This window comes from Ixodes scapularis, unplaced genomic scaffold, assembly GCF_016920785.2.
Source record: "Ixodes scapularis isolate PalLabHiFi unplaced genomic scaffold, ASM1692078v2 PGA_scaffold3__209_contigs__length_174095766, whole genome shotgun sequence".
NCBI lineage: Eukaryota > Metazoa > Arthropoda > Arachnida > Ixodida > Ixodidae > Ixodes > Ixodes scapularis.
This window is the reverse complement of record NW_024609868.1, coordinates 380,073-394,441: the sequence shown is the minus strand read 5'-3', so window position 1 is coordinate 394,441 and position 14,369 is coordinate 380,073. Positions and strand designations below refer to the sequence as shown.

Sequence of the window (14,369 nt, the reverse complement as noted above, 5' to 3'; positions counted from 1 at the left end):
AGTTCTGTTGCGGATTAAATGAACATATTTACCCGGAGTATGTGAATTTAGGCCTAACCACTTTCACGATTTTACTGTCCGAAAGCGGACCACAGACAACGGCTTGTTTGTTAACATCGATGCATCCGATAGGCAAAGAATGTCCGGGGCTCGGTGATTCCTCGGCTCAAGCTTCGTCAAGTGTGCGCGACACTCGGTTTCCAATGGAGGTTGATCGCTTCCGTAACTACCGCAACTATGCACTTGCGGCCGGCCGTAACGCGAGCCACCGTGACACGAGCAGCCTGGCCTGGCTTGGCTCGGCTTGACCGCTTGGCAGCAAAAGAAAACTGGCTCGGTGGCTCGCTAAATTGGATGCATTTGAGACTCGCGGATCCGAAAATTGGAGGTGTGTTGATTACGGGAGGGAAAAAAAAAAAGGAAAAATATTGATGCCCGTTGTGGGGGTTGCGTTTATTGTGCGAGTAGATACAGTATATTGGCACGCGTAAAGCATTCGTCATTGTCAGTCGGTAAAAGAGAGAAACGACATGCACGAGAGGATTGAAAAAAATTCTATATTTACAAGAAGGAAGATAGGAATGTGTCAGAAGCGAAAAGTTGGAAAAGTATTAGCAATAGTGAACCAAAATCACTCCACTAAACTGTTTCTGCTACCGTCCTTGCCTTAAGTTTGAGCCTTTGCACTCGGCGTCTTGCGGAGCGTTGTCGCTTGACGTGACGATGCGGATGGCGGTGTCCCCCCCCCCCGGAGCTATTGGTAGCGGCTGGCCCCCCTCGAAGTTCTGGTCGTCACCGTGCGTCACGGCCGACCCTGGCTTTGGCCGCTGCTTGTCTTCTCCCAGTCACCGTCTTTGTTTTTAGAGCGCAGCTCTTAGGTGCCTGTTTCCAGCTTGAGCGGCGTCGCCGTCACCGCTCAAGTGGAAAAATTTCTCTGGAGGGTCACGTGACCTCCCATGTGGACCGCTCACGTGCCCTCGGGGAGGGAGGGAGTACGATTAATATTGTTTGCAACAACTTTTACTCGTATAAAGTTTATAAAAAGTATTGGACTCGTTGTCCCTCCCCACTCTGGCAGTGCCACACTGGGGTCCACATTTTCTCGGTATACAATCTTTCGTGTCTAGAGATTGTTTTTGTGGACAAAACTCTTTAAGGATTCATACATACTACTATCGATTAGGCGACGAAATATAACAATCTTGAGGGAATGCGAAATGTGAACCGTTTCCCCAGATGGGCCCGGGTGCTCTTGCAGGTCGTCTTTCGCACCAGACGGTGATCAGCAGGCTGGAAGCGGACACCATCCACATTGCCACGGGCCTGGGTCTGGAGAACAGCTCCAGGTTTTTTGCCGGATCACACGCCCAGTGCGCCGTCCTCTTTCTTCTGGTACCGTTGGATCTTTCCGCATTTTTCTAAATCTTAATTCCTCCCGTTGCGAACAACGTCTTTCCCCTCCGAGTTCTTTGGGCTCACCCAGGTCTGGCTGCGGTCGAGGGACCTTTGCCAGAAAAAGGGCTTTCTGGCACGCTCGATCAAGTGCCTGGTCCTGCCAGCTCGCTCTTCCGCATTGCAAAGCAAAAGGGAATGTTACGGGGGGAGAGGCAAATTCTCGACGGTCTCGTTATTGCCACTCTGTCGTAATATCCCGAGTCGTCGCCCGTCGCAGAATCGCTTTCTAGGCAAAATATTGCTGGCTCGGACAACAGAGTGGTAGCCCACTTTTACGAAAACCCCGGGGACCCGGCATTCCCTCGCCCTCCTTCGTTTTTTCTTTGATGCAGACGTCCTCCGACCCTGCGGTCCCCGACCGCAACGTTTGGCCGATCGCGAGGTCCGAGGCACTGGGATAGAAGGAGTTGAGGTGGCATAACGCCTCACCTCCGCCAAAGGGCCGTCATAGCGAAGGACGCATGAATCTCTGTCCCGCCGCCAGGGCACGCCACTGACGGCGAGGCCGTCTTTTCGCGAGTGCTGGCAGGCAGTAGCGTGAGCCAAGTTGTAATGCTGCGCAGTTTTCCGCGGTTACAATTTTGTTCCTGACCGGTTTCGGCTTCCGGAAGTGGCCGGCAATAAGAAAGAAGTGCTTGGTGCCACGGTTCAATGCGGAATGCAAAATGCAAACGGAGAAGCTTTTTGTTCCTCTCAAAGGAGAGGATCGCTGAAAGGCGTGGCACGACGCGACCCCTCGCAAAACCTCCCGCCGCAGCCGACAGACTTTCTGTGAGAGAGACACGAAGGTTTGTGAGCAAACTGTCGAAAGCCATCTAGCAAAGCCAAGTACTCGTAGGTGCCTCGTGTAAAGCTGCTCTGGCGAAAGACTCAGTGCCGGCAAAGTTTCCGGGCTACCCCTGCTACCCGACAAACAGCAAAGAAAGAAGTAAAAGACCCAGGGACTGTCGGTGCCCTCCTTCCAGCAAACGGAACCATTTTTAATACATTCTGTTTCACTTCACCTGGAAGTGCGGGGGTAGTTCACCATTACTTTTTCTTTGTCAAATGTTGCTTGTCCCTAAGATGAAGGGTGTCTACTTTCTAAATTAACAAATTTGTTCTCTGTTCAATACACAAAAATTGTAGGAGGAAGCCTTTAAAGGGACACTCCCAAAAAGTTGTTTTATTTTTTGCCAGGCAACGTATTGTAGTGCCGAAAGACTACCCAGTCAATAGTTTGCTACAATGTCACGTATATCTTTAATAAAGTAAAAAAATTCAACTGCTCGAAACCAAAACCTAAATTGGACTGGAAAGCAAGAAGATAAATAGGGGAGGAGAAAGATGCCAAAAGTCACTCGGCTGTGCAACTTTTTTTTTTTTTTTCAATCGACGTATTTGCAGTTTCTTGGAAGCCTCAAAAAATGGGTATTACATTTTTGTCCATTTCTGGTATTGAGTGTGCGCCTTCGATTACCCACGACTGATTATCTTTGGTGGTTGTGTCTAAACCATATGAAACAGCATGTGACCATGGAGAAGAGAGTGAGCGCGACTCAAACCGTCCAGTCCTCGATTGGCGGTTTTCAAGCAAGAAGAAAAGGAATTTGGAGCTGCAAATTGTGTTCTGGGTAGTTGGGCTCTCGTATGTCACGTCCAAAGAAGAACCTTGGCGAGCATAAATACCCTGTTTGTCGGTGTCGAGAAAAGCCAACGGCACGGCAGCCGAGCGTGCCGCCGTGTTCCTTTTACTGGTGCGGGCTCGCAGTGCCGTGGTGTTCCTTGCAACTATGACGCGCACCAGCCAATGGGACCCTCGTTCCTGGAAAGTAGGATGCGTGCCAGCCAATGGGAGCCTATCCGTCAAATCGCTGCTACAGACGACGGGCTTTGCGCCATTGAGACGGGAGTTTAGGTGCTGTTTGGTGCGGCTTCAAAAGCTCATAATGCCGGTTCGCTCGATGGGACAGTTAATGCGCATTAATATTGGGTTGCACATGACCTCCAATGGAGAAAAGCGGCGACAAACCTTGGCTCAAACTGAGTTCACTTGTCTGGGGGCTTTGCCGCTCAAAGTCGGATCCAAGGATATATTCTCTAGAACCGACAAAGTGAGTACAATGGTGCTGCTTTATTGCAGACTGGAGAAAGTCGTTATAACTTAAAACCACGGGACTAGAAAGAATAAAAATACAGACCTCGTAACACAACATCTGGAGAACGTCCGAGTTTATTTGATCACGCCGAGACAAAAAAAGATCGGGATAACAAAACATGATGTTGGGAAGATTTGACCAGACGAGGCTTGACCGGCTACATCCCTACAACTCTAGACACGTTTCCGACGACGGGCATCCGTTGCTAAGCACCCACCAAGATAATCTCCGTCAAGACTACCAGAACCAACAAACTTCCTAATCTCAGGTTGTTAGATCGTGATGTTTTCTGCCCAGCTCATTTGCGTGCATTTACTTTTCCGAATATCATACTGTCCCGAGCTTTGTTTTATATTTCTTTTTTCTCGTGTTGCCTCCTAAAGCCCTCCCTCTTATATCCTAAGGAATTTCGGCGGATGCCACTGCTGTTGCAAGCAGTATGGATGGAAGATTCCCTGGAAACTCGGGTGTGTGCACAATGAAGGTCAGTCACTCCAGAAACAAAGCGAGGGAATCTTTTTTTACATGTTCTTTCCAAATGCTAATGTGAGAGCTTTTGAATGCCTCCCTCCGGGCTCCAAATGTTTGGTTAGTGTGGTGAAACCAAAACAGCGAAAAACCGTCCTTGTGGTTACCAACTTGTATCTTTATTCATTGTGCATCACATTACACGTTGATACTTTGAAGTAGCAAGCTGATGTTGTTTGTTTTCCAGCTCACAATGTTGAACATGAAGATAGCGACCCCCCAGATTTTGCTTCCCTCGCCTTGTTTAGGCGGTGACTGACCTTCCTTGTGTGTGGAGTTTCGAGTGTCATTCCTACTGTTTGCAACTGCAGGCAGCAGTGGCGTCCCCCGACCATACCTCGGCAAACCTCACTCATGAGGGCCCTCACTCACCCTCACTCATTCTCATCTTCACGGTGAGGTGAGGGTGAGTGAGTTTCTGAACCAGGAAAATTCATGAGTGTGAGGGTGAGTGAGGGCCGTGAGGGCCGTGAGGGGTGTGAGGGCTGCAAGGGCGGTGAGGCGCGTGAGGGCGGTGAGTGGCGTGAGGGCGGTGAGTGGCGTGAGGGCGGTGAGTGGCGTGAGGGCGGTGAGTGGCGTGAGTGGCGTGAGGGCGGTGAGGGCGGTGAGGGCCGTGAGGGCGGTGAGTGGCGTGAGGGCCGTGAGGGCCGTGATGGCGGTGAGGGGCGTGAGGGCCATGAGTGAGTGAGGGGCGTGAGGGCCGTGAGGGCGGTGAGGGCCGTGAGGGCCGTGAGGGCGGTGAAGGCCGTGAGGGCCGTGAGGGCGGTGAGTACGTGAGGGCCGTGAGGTTCAGTGAGGGTGAGTGAAGGGCTGAAGGTGAGTGTGACTGTGAGGGTGAGTGAGGGGCTGAAGGTGAGTGTAGCTGTGAGGGTGAGGGTGAGTGAGGGGCTTAGGTGAGTGTGGCTGTGAGGGTGAGGGTGAGTGAGGGCGACCTAAAATGCCGACCTCTGCCCCCGACACCCCTTAGGAGGCAACGCGAGGAAACAGAAAGATAAGACAAAGCTTGGGACAGTATGACTTTCTGAGAAGGGATTGCACGCAACTGAGCTGCTTAGGAAACGCCATAATCTTACACCCTGAGATTAGCAAGTTTGTCGGTTCTTGTAGTCTCGACAGAGATTATCTTGGCGGGTGCTTGGCGGTGTCAGAAGCGTGTCTACTCTTGTAGTGATTTAGCCTGTCAAGCCTCGTGTGATCAAATAAACTCGGCTGTCCTTAAGATTTTGTGCTGTCTTTTTATTCTTCCTAGTCCCACGGTTTTAAGTTGCGATGACTTTCTGCGCTCTGCAATAGAGCAGCACCGTTGTACACACTTTGCCGGTTCTAGAGAAGATCTCTTTGGGGTCGACTTTGTGCGGCAAAGCCCCTGTAACGAAGACAAGCTCACTCAATTTGAGGGAAGGTTTGCTGTCACTCATGTTGTCAGCACATGACCATTGTTGTCAGCACATGACCATTGGAGCTCATGGGCTACCCAATATTTTTCTGCCACGAGTGAGTTCGAGCTATTGTACGGATTTAAGAAAAGTTCAAAAGAAATAAAAGCTGGATCTTTTAAAATATTGACGTGCAATTTGGCTACTTTTAGAGAAATGACCTATGTTTTTGAATTAATAACAAAACTACAACGAAAGCTAAGCAAATATTTTTTATATATTCGTAAGCTTCATATCAAGATGCACATTTTCATATATTTTTGTGACATTTTGCGCAAAGTTGATTGTTGGTAAATAATTTCTGAAAATGTCTCTAAAAATGTTTTTTTACGTGTTGCGTAATATTTCTTCCATAGAAATATATACCGTAATATCCCGAGTCATCGCCCATCCCCGAGCCATCGCCCACCCCATTTTTGGGGCCAATATCGATTTCTGGAAAAACACCGAGTCATCGCCCACCCCTTCAAATACCCCAGCGCGGACTCTGGCATCCGCGAACACTCATCCTACCCGAATGACGCGGCCGCGGACCTTACAGTTGGAGGACGTCCGTGACAAAGTGAAACGAAGGAGGGAAAGACACTTTTTTTTGTTTACGCATTTCCTCCGTGAGCGACCCCAAAGTGGTCGTGTATCCGTGCGAAAAGAAAACGATGGAGATAACAAAATAAGAGTTTGTTAACGTAACCGCGGAGTGTTAGGTCAAAGTCTGTCTCCGCCGAAGTAAGGTCACCGCGAACCCGCTCCTTCTTCCCGCCCGTCGCGACCGCTGTTGTGCAATATTTTAGGTAAAGCCAAAGCGTAAATAAAGCTTTGCTGGAGCGTCCTACACAGACGTTTACAGAGCGTCCCAACCGTGCATTGATAGCCCGCCGTGCACAGACGCACGTATGTACGCACCAAACAAGAAAGTTGCGCAAGAGCTTGCAATTGACAAGGCGCCCGACTTGGCCCGACGCCAAAGTATTTGCCAACCCAACCACCGGCGTTCCCGCTTTCCCAGCATTGCTCTTGGTCGCTTCTTTGGTCCGCTCGCTCGCTCGTTGCGCCTGGTCGGTTTTTCTATTTTCTTGTAGACTTTTCTTTTTTTCACTAACTAGGAGAACATAGTGGTGACATTCTTTCACAGAACAAACGTTCGCGCTATATGCAGATCGGCGGTGTTTCTAGCGCGTATGCAAGCAACGGACTTCGCTATAGTAAAATATTCTTTCGTGAGCATTTTTTTCTATAAAACAATGAAACTAAATCGAGTTTTGAGTTTGATGTATCTCTTGTGCATCAGCGCTAGATACGCAGAGAAAAATAGGCGTTTTTTTCCGCTTTTTTTCAAGTGTTTGTGCTCACCCACCGAGACATGGCCCACCCCACTTTTTTAACGAATTTCAGGCGGTTGGGGGGTGGGCGATGACTCGGGATATTACGGTAATTGTAATTTTTAATATTTGGTGCGCGTGTTGCAACTTGTCTATAAAATAAATGTAAAAATTTTTAACTACTTGTATGCTTTGGTGTGACATTGGCGGCTGTACAAATTAACATACCGTAAAATCCCACAAGGACACCCGCCCAAAATGAAGAGATAAATGGTGAAAAACATGGGGTGGGCTATCTTTGAGGATGCCACAGCAAAACTTTATCCAAAATTAATGGTAAGCGCCCGCTACAAACCACGTGACGTGGGAACTGATACTGCAGATCGCGGACACAGCAGATTCAAGTTTTATGGTGAAATAAAGACGTGGGAACCCGCTACAATCTTGCCTGTCACAGAAACCGATATTGCGCGTGCAGATTGCGGACAAAAACACGGGAATTCGCTAACAAACTCGCATGTCACAGAAACAAATACCAAGATCGCGGACGCAACAGAATCGCATTTCACGGTGCGATATACATGCGGGGACAACTCGCGCGTGTTACTTACAGCTAAAAATCGGTATCGCGTGCGCAGATTGCGGAGAAAAACACGGGAGTACGCTACAAACTCGGGAACGGGTACCGGAAATGGCGAACGCAGCAGATTCCCATTTCATGATGCTATATAACGCGGGAACAACTAGCGTGTTACGCGAGCCGATATTGCGCACAAATCGCAGACAAAAACGCGGGAACGCCCGATGAACTTGCTTCTCGGACAGACCAGTACCGCCGATCGCGCCGTTGATGCGCGATTCCCGTCGGACATTGCTTGACGTCCAACGGGAATCGGGGGGTGGGCGATGTTTCGGAATTTTTATGTTACGGATATTTCGCCAGATGGGCGATCTCTCGGGGGAGGGCGCCCTTACAGGATTTTGTGGTAGTGAAATGTTGGCAATGTCTACACCTCGAGCTTCTCACTTTTATATCCGCGGGAAACATTTAGCTGCGGTGTTTAAATATAGCTGAATGTTCCTCCCAAGAATGTGGCTTTCACATATATTTATTACAGAAATGTCAAAAATATGACCCGGATAGTCACTGTACGATCTGACGTAGAAACGCCTTAATTATATTGTAAAAAGTATGCAAATAAAGCATTGTTTTTTTGTTTTGTTTTTTAAGTACTTTGGTTTTTTTTTGCAAAAATGGGGGAAGCGTTTTGCCTGCTGTGGAATCGGGGGAATGAGCAAATGGCATACCGCGGCCACTAGTGGATTTCAGTGTCCCATCCCTCGTGATTGATTTTGAGCACTTGTCACGTTGATAGTGCGCTTCAATTTGAGGGGTTGCCAAACAAAGCACTCCGGCAGGGGCGAATTCCTTCTGTCTGTTGCAAATGAGGTTCTGTATTGCCCCCAGTAAAGTATTTGCTATGAAGTCGGTACAACCTGTCACCGAGGATGACTTGCTGGACACAACTGACGCGGTGGAAGGCCTTTCCAGCTAGGGAGTCGTCGCAGCCCAACGTATCATTATCTGCTGTGATGGTTCAGAACGAGGCACGTTATACTGACTTTGGATGGCACCATGCACTCTCCCTGCGTCTGTAAAGGTTGGCTACTTTCAATGCCGTGTTAGACCCGACGTGCCTCGGCGGTGCTATAGACCTTTCCAGCAGCAGTCTCGAATGAAGCGATATACGTTCCTGGTTTTGGGGGGGTCATCAGTGTTGCCCACCTGCGCTGGGCTGTGGGTTTTCTAGCCAGTGGGCTGTGGCAGCCTGTGTAGGCGCACTTCTGGACGTTAATGGCGGCCAAATTGCAGCGTTTTATTTATCTTGTGTTCTATGGCGAATAAAATTTCTCGGGGTATTTAAGAATGCATTCTATTTTTGGGAACAAAAATAAAAGCTTTTTTCTTTGAGTCTGCACACTACAGAACAAATGCAATTGGAATGTTTGGTTTTTCTCTCTCGGTTATTATGTTTTCGGAAACTTGGTACACTGATGAGTCTTGCATTTTTACTTTGCCGGGATATCGGCATTATTCACTTCGCCGAGATAAAAAAAAGAGGTGGTGGTGTTTCATTGCTTGTACGAAATGAGTACAAATGCGAACTTGTATCGGAATTTACTCAAGTTACGGGTGACTTTGAGTTCTTGTGTTTGCGCTCTGGCACATTTATATTTGCTGTGGTTTATCGTCCACCATTTGGAATCGCGGCAACTTTTTTTAACTTCCTCGACGGCTTCCTAAGCTTTGAAGTAGAAAACAAGTACATTCTTTTTCTTGGCGGAGATTTCAACATCAACATGCTTGAAAATACAACTTATAGGCAAGCACTTGATTCAGTCATTGCCCTTAATGGTTTTAAAATTATGGCAACCTGAGCAACAAGAATTACATGTACTACGTCCACACTCGTTGATTTTTTTGTTGGCAACCATGACGTGTCCTCCATCACTGCTAACGCTGTTATTACCGATACTAGCGATCATCTGGCGATATTTATGTTGATACACAAATCTCATAAACCTAAGAAACGTTCAGCGCAGCATACTTTTCAAATTCAAAACATAACAAGCACTACTCTAGAAAACTTTAAGGCGTCCTTAAGCGTAACTGACTGGAACCAAGTATATTTGCAAACCAACGCGAACCTCGCGTACGAAACCTTTCTACAGACATTTCAAAATCTGTACGAGGAGAGTTTCCCATACTTGACGGTTAAGCTGCGTAAAAGAATTCGCAAGCCTTGGATGACGAGGGAGCTTTTGAATAAAATAGATGAAAGAAAGCAGTCTGTTTCAGCATTTCTTGAAAACAAGAAACCCAGATGATTTAAAGGCTTTTAAAACGTATCGAAATAAACTTGTTAATCTACTGAGACGTTCAAAGTCAAGTTATTATATAAACCTCTTAAACAAATAAAGAGGCAGGAATACTCTGGAAAAGAATTAATAGCGTAATTAATCCGTATACGAATGAAGATACTTTAGGTGAAGTGACCTGTGAAGAGGGTACTCTCTCTGGGTGTTCTCTGTCGAATGCTTTTAATAATTACTTAGTTAGCATAGCAGATGACGTTGCGGTGCTGGAAAGTGAGCTTGGTCCTTGTGGTTATATAAATCGTTATTTTACAGATACTTTCTTTTTATATCCGACGGACGAAAGAGAGGTCTGTGCTGTGTTCAGGAACTTAAGAAATTGAAAGAGTCGCGATGTTAACGGCTTTGACATCAAAGTAATCAAGTATGCTACTGAGATAATTGCGCCTGTATTAATGTATATATTTAACGTGTCCCTTTCAACTGGTTGCTTTCCAAACGCTATGCAGGTTGCGAAAGTTGCGCTTATATTCAAAGGCGGCGACGAGAACACATTTAAAAATTATAGACCGATTTCCTCGTTATCGATCTTTTCTAAAGGTCTCGAAGAAATAATGCATCACAGACTTTTTTGTTATCTAGAAAAACATCAGATACTCTCCGATTTTCAACACGGTTTTAGGAAGAAGCGTTCAACTGAAACAGCGCTGTTAATGCAAAAGGAAGAAATACTCGAATCTATCGAGGATAAAGGGCTTATTCTAGGTGTGTATGTTGACTTTTCTAAGGCATTTGATTTAATTAATCGTAACCACTATGGCATCCGAGGAATTGGACTTAAACTTTTTAAATCGTATTTGGAACATCGTACGCAGTTTGTTAGCATAAATAATTATAATTCAGCAACCAAAAGAATTGTGACTGGAGTCCCCCAGGGGAGTGTACTTGGGCCGCTGTTGTTTGTATTGTTTATAAATGATATCGAACAATGCGCACCAAACGTCAAATTCTTTTCATATGCAGATGATACCACTCTTTTTATTAAAGGTCAAGCAACTTCCGAGATCGAAAGTATGGCGGCAGTTGTTCTTGAAACCCTATACTTATGGACGCGAGTCAATGGACTAAGAATACAAACAGACAAAACTAAATGCATACTGTTTAGACCACGGAATCGTAAAATATCGTTGCCTTTAAATATCACGATGAATTCATCTCCCTTAGAGATTGCAAAATCTGCTAAAATTCTTGGTGTCATTTTTACCGAATCGCTCTCTTGGACTGAACACGTTGAGTATATCCACCGGAAGGTTTGCAAAGCCATAGGAATAATATCAAAAACTCGTTTTATGTTTCCCGCGCGAGTGAAGTTGCTCTTGTACATATTACTCTCTGATCTACACACATTACGTGTACTGTCACCTGGTTTGGGGAACCACAACGAAACAAAACTTAACAACACTGCTACTAACACAGAAGAAAGTATTTCGCATAATTGAAAATGTTTCTTCTTTGCATTCTTCCGAGGAGCTTTTTCGTAAACATAAAGCTGTGACAATTAAGCATTTGTACAACTATCGTTTGATGGGAGTCTACAATACGGCAGTAAAACAAAATAACAACTTTTTTCTTTCTGTACTGTCGGGCCTGGAGAGAACAACCCAGACGTATGAAACTGGTCACAGTGAGGGCCTGGTCTGTTACTACTTCCCGCACAAACTATGGACTAACTTTTTTAAAACATACACTACCGTCACTTTTAAATGAGCTCGAAGGTGAAAATATTGACATTACGAAAAAATCAAAGGGTATGCTACGCGAAAGGCTATTGGTAAACAGTATTAAAGACTTTTTTTTATAGATAATCGATGCAATAAGGTGGTAGTGCTTTGTTTTTTGCGTGTCCTGTTTGTAATGTCTCTGCTGCTTTGCTACACGGAGTGGGGCCTCGTCAAGCTGCAAGCCACGCAGCTTTTTGCCCTATCTCCCTCCTTCGTAAAAAAAGGAAAATAAATTATTATATTATGTTGACTCGTTTATGGCACCATACGATCCGCGTCTCCCATCCTAGTCCCTCTCGGCCATGGGGAGGATGCTGGTTGGAGCAGAGGATGGCGCTGCCCGCTGTCTTGCCCTCTCGGGACCAGCCTCCCCGTGCGTCTGGCCCAGAGGGGCTCTCTGAGCCCCCGACCTCTAAGAGTCCACCGACCGCTGCAACTGAGGTGCCCGTGGACTCTCGGGATCAGAGTCCTCTTTCTGCCCCCAACGACTCCACCAGGAAGTGGAAAGATTCCTCTAAAAGGAAAAATGCTCCACGCATAAAAATAAATTTTGAAGCATTTTTTTTACCAGTGGGCCTACGACACGAAGGCACGAAATCCTTCGGGACCTCTGTGACTGGAGTGCGTGGCCGTGTGCTCCGATGTAAGCTCAACTTTTTAAGGTTCGGCTCCAGATTGACGCACATTTTGAGACGAAAGAATTGGGTTCCTCAGGCATGGAGTGCTACCTTGTTTGTAGTTAAGATAAATAGTTCCCGGAAATCCGTTGCTTTTTCCCTTTATTCGGATGAAATGCAAACATCTTTTCCCCCCTGTAATCTTTCTAGTTGCGAGTGACAACTGCAGCTCGCAATGAACCTGATGAGCGAGTGGGCAAATGAAAAGGTTTCAAATTTTTTCCAGAAAAAAACTGCGTGCCAGTTTCTTTGCAACAAACTTTTAAATCTCGTTTGGGGGAACTAAAAAGGAAATGCCAGAGATCATCGGAATATACTGTCCCATATGGCCTGGGGGCCCAACGGGCAATGCCTTGTACGGTTGTATAACTCGTTAGTTTGATCCCACCTAGACAATGCTGCAGATGCGTGTGGATTGGCACAGCCTTCTACACTGAAGCTGTTGTCCATCACCACGGGGGCTTTTCGTACATCCCCTTTCTTAGGCTGGCATGTGGATACACATTGAACGTCTCTCGAGAGGCAAAGGCAATACCTATAAGCCTTTGTTACAGTTACAAGCTGTATCCTGTTCCGAAACATTCTGCTTGTAGTCTCCTTCAAACTCCTCGGTTTTCTAGGTTTTTGAAAATGAGCCCTGGACGTCATAAGCTTACAGCTTTCAAGCATTTGTAGCTCTTTGAACCTTCCCGTTTGCGATGTAGATGGTGCTACTTTGTTCCAAACTGTCGGAAGGGTTCCCCCTTGGAATGAAATGGCAAAATTTTGTGACTCTCACAAAGTGCAGTGAGAAGGTTGTTTCTCCTCAAGTCCTTTACAAAGAGTTTTCCTCTTTGGAGCCGAAGTATAGAGGTCATACCCAGGGTTATACAGAAGGAGCAAAAACTGCATCCTTTGTAAGTTGTGCCGTGCATTCTGCTTGCCTCAAAATATAGCTAGAAAGCTTAGCCCTGTTGACATTTCTTTTACTACTGAGCAGCGCAATATATTTAATGGCTATTAGCGGCGAGATGTTTCGGTGGCGCCCTCGTTCGGTTACCTTTCATGACGTCATTACCTTGCGAAGAACAAGTTCGATGGTGTTTGTAATGGGCATGGTGGAAGCCTGAAATCATAGCGCCCTCAAAGCAACACTGTCAACACCGTCAAAATTGAAGTTCTTACACTCCTCTTATTTCCGTCGATGAGAAATCCTTTGCTGACGTCATAGTCAGCATGCGGCCAATTGTGGTGGGCCGACCACAGCGACGCTTTTGATCGCTCTTGTCGCCAATACAGTGCAGTCCACCTATGATGAAGTACTAACTTATAACAATCAGTTTCAAGAGTTTCTAAACTAGAAACGATCAGTTTCTAGCCTAGATACAACGATAATCGGTTGTAACGATTGAATTTTCTGGTTTTCTCATTAGCTTCGTTCTATTGATGTGCGCCTCCTGTTCCGGTGCAGACGAGTGTGGGGTGGTGTACTTCCGGTCGTATCTCGATACACATTCCGGATGCTACATTGCCCTACACTTTTCTGCACCGGTGCAAAAGATGCAGGTAAATGGAATGAAGCTACGATCCTTACAGGCGGATTGCGCTGTACGACATGGAGAATTATATTAAAAAATCGATTACGGTATATTTGCTGATTCTCAAAGTGCTCTTCTGGTCCTCTCTTACAAAGAATCTAACAGTCAAACCCGACTATATCGAACCCGTTTACATCGAATTATCACTTATATCAAACAAGTTTTGTGCACAGTAATGTTACAGTGATAATCTATAGCAAAAACTACGGTTACATCGAACAAAAATAGCAGCCGCTACCGATATATCGAACTGCCAAGAGCGCCATTTTGCTCTGCAAGCTGGCTTTCCCCCAGCGCGCGCCGTATTGGGGGAAAGCCAGCTTGCAGAGCAGGCTGGCTGTTTTTTTTTTTTTTTCTTTAAGGCGGCCGCGATCGCCCAGAAGAAAAAAAGAAAAATATTTTTCGCGGACGGAGCGGGGAGAAGGCGCTTCGTGCTCCCTCTCACCGCTCCGTCCGTAAAGGAAAATATTGCTTTTTCTTCGGGTGATTGACGCAGAAAAAATGAAAGCCGTTTACAACTCCCTGTAACGCCAAATTAGAGCGCAGCTCTTCAGGAGGAAGAGGAGGGAAGGGTACTGAAG

General features: G+C 46.4%; 1 protein-coding gene across 2 annotated transcripts in view; it reads left to right on the top strand.

Moving 5' to 3' along the window:
- Window positions 1-14,369, top strand: part of LOC8038628 (uncharacterized protein C05D11.1) — an 89,212-nt gene that overhangs the window by 56,701 nt on the left and 18,142 nt on the right. For both annotated transcript variants that reach the window (XM_029989669.3, XM_029989670.3), the window contains one exon: window positions 1,259-1,392. In XM_029989669.3, coding sequence (XP_029845529.2) covers window positions 1,259-1,392 — 134 coding nt within the window. The remainder of the gene's footprint in view (window positions 1-1,258; window positions 1,393-14,369) is intronic.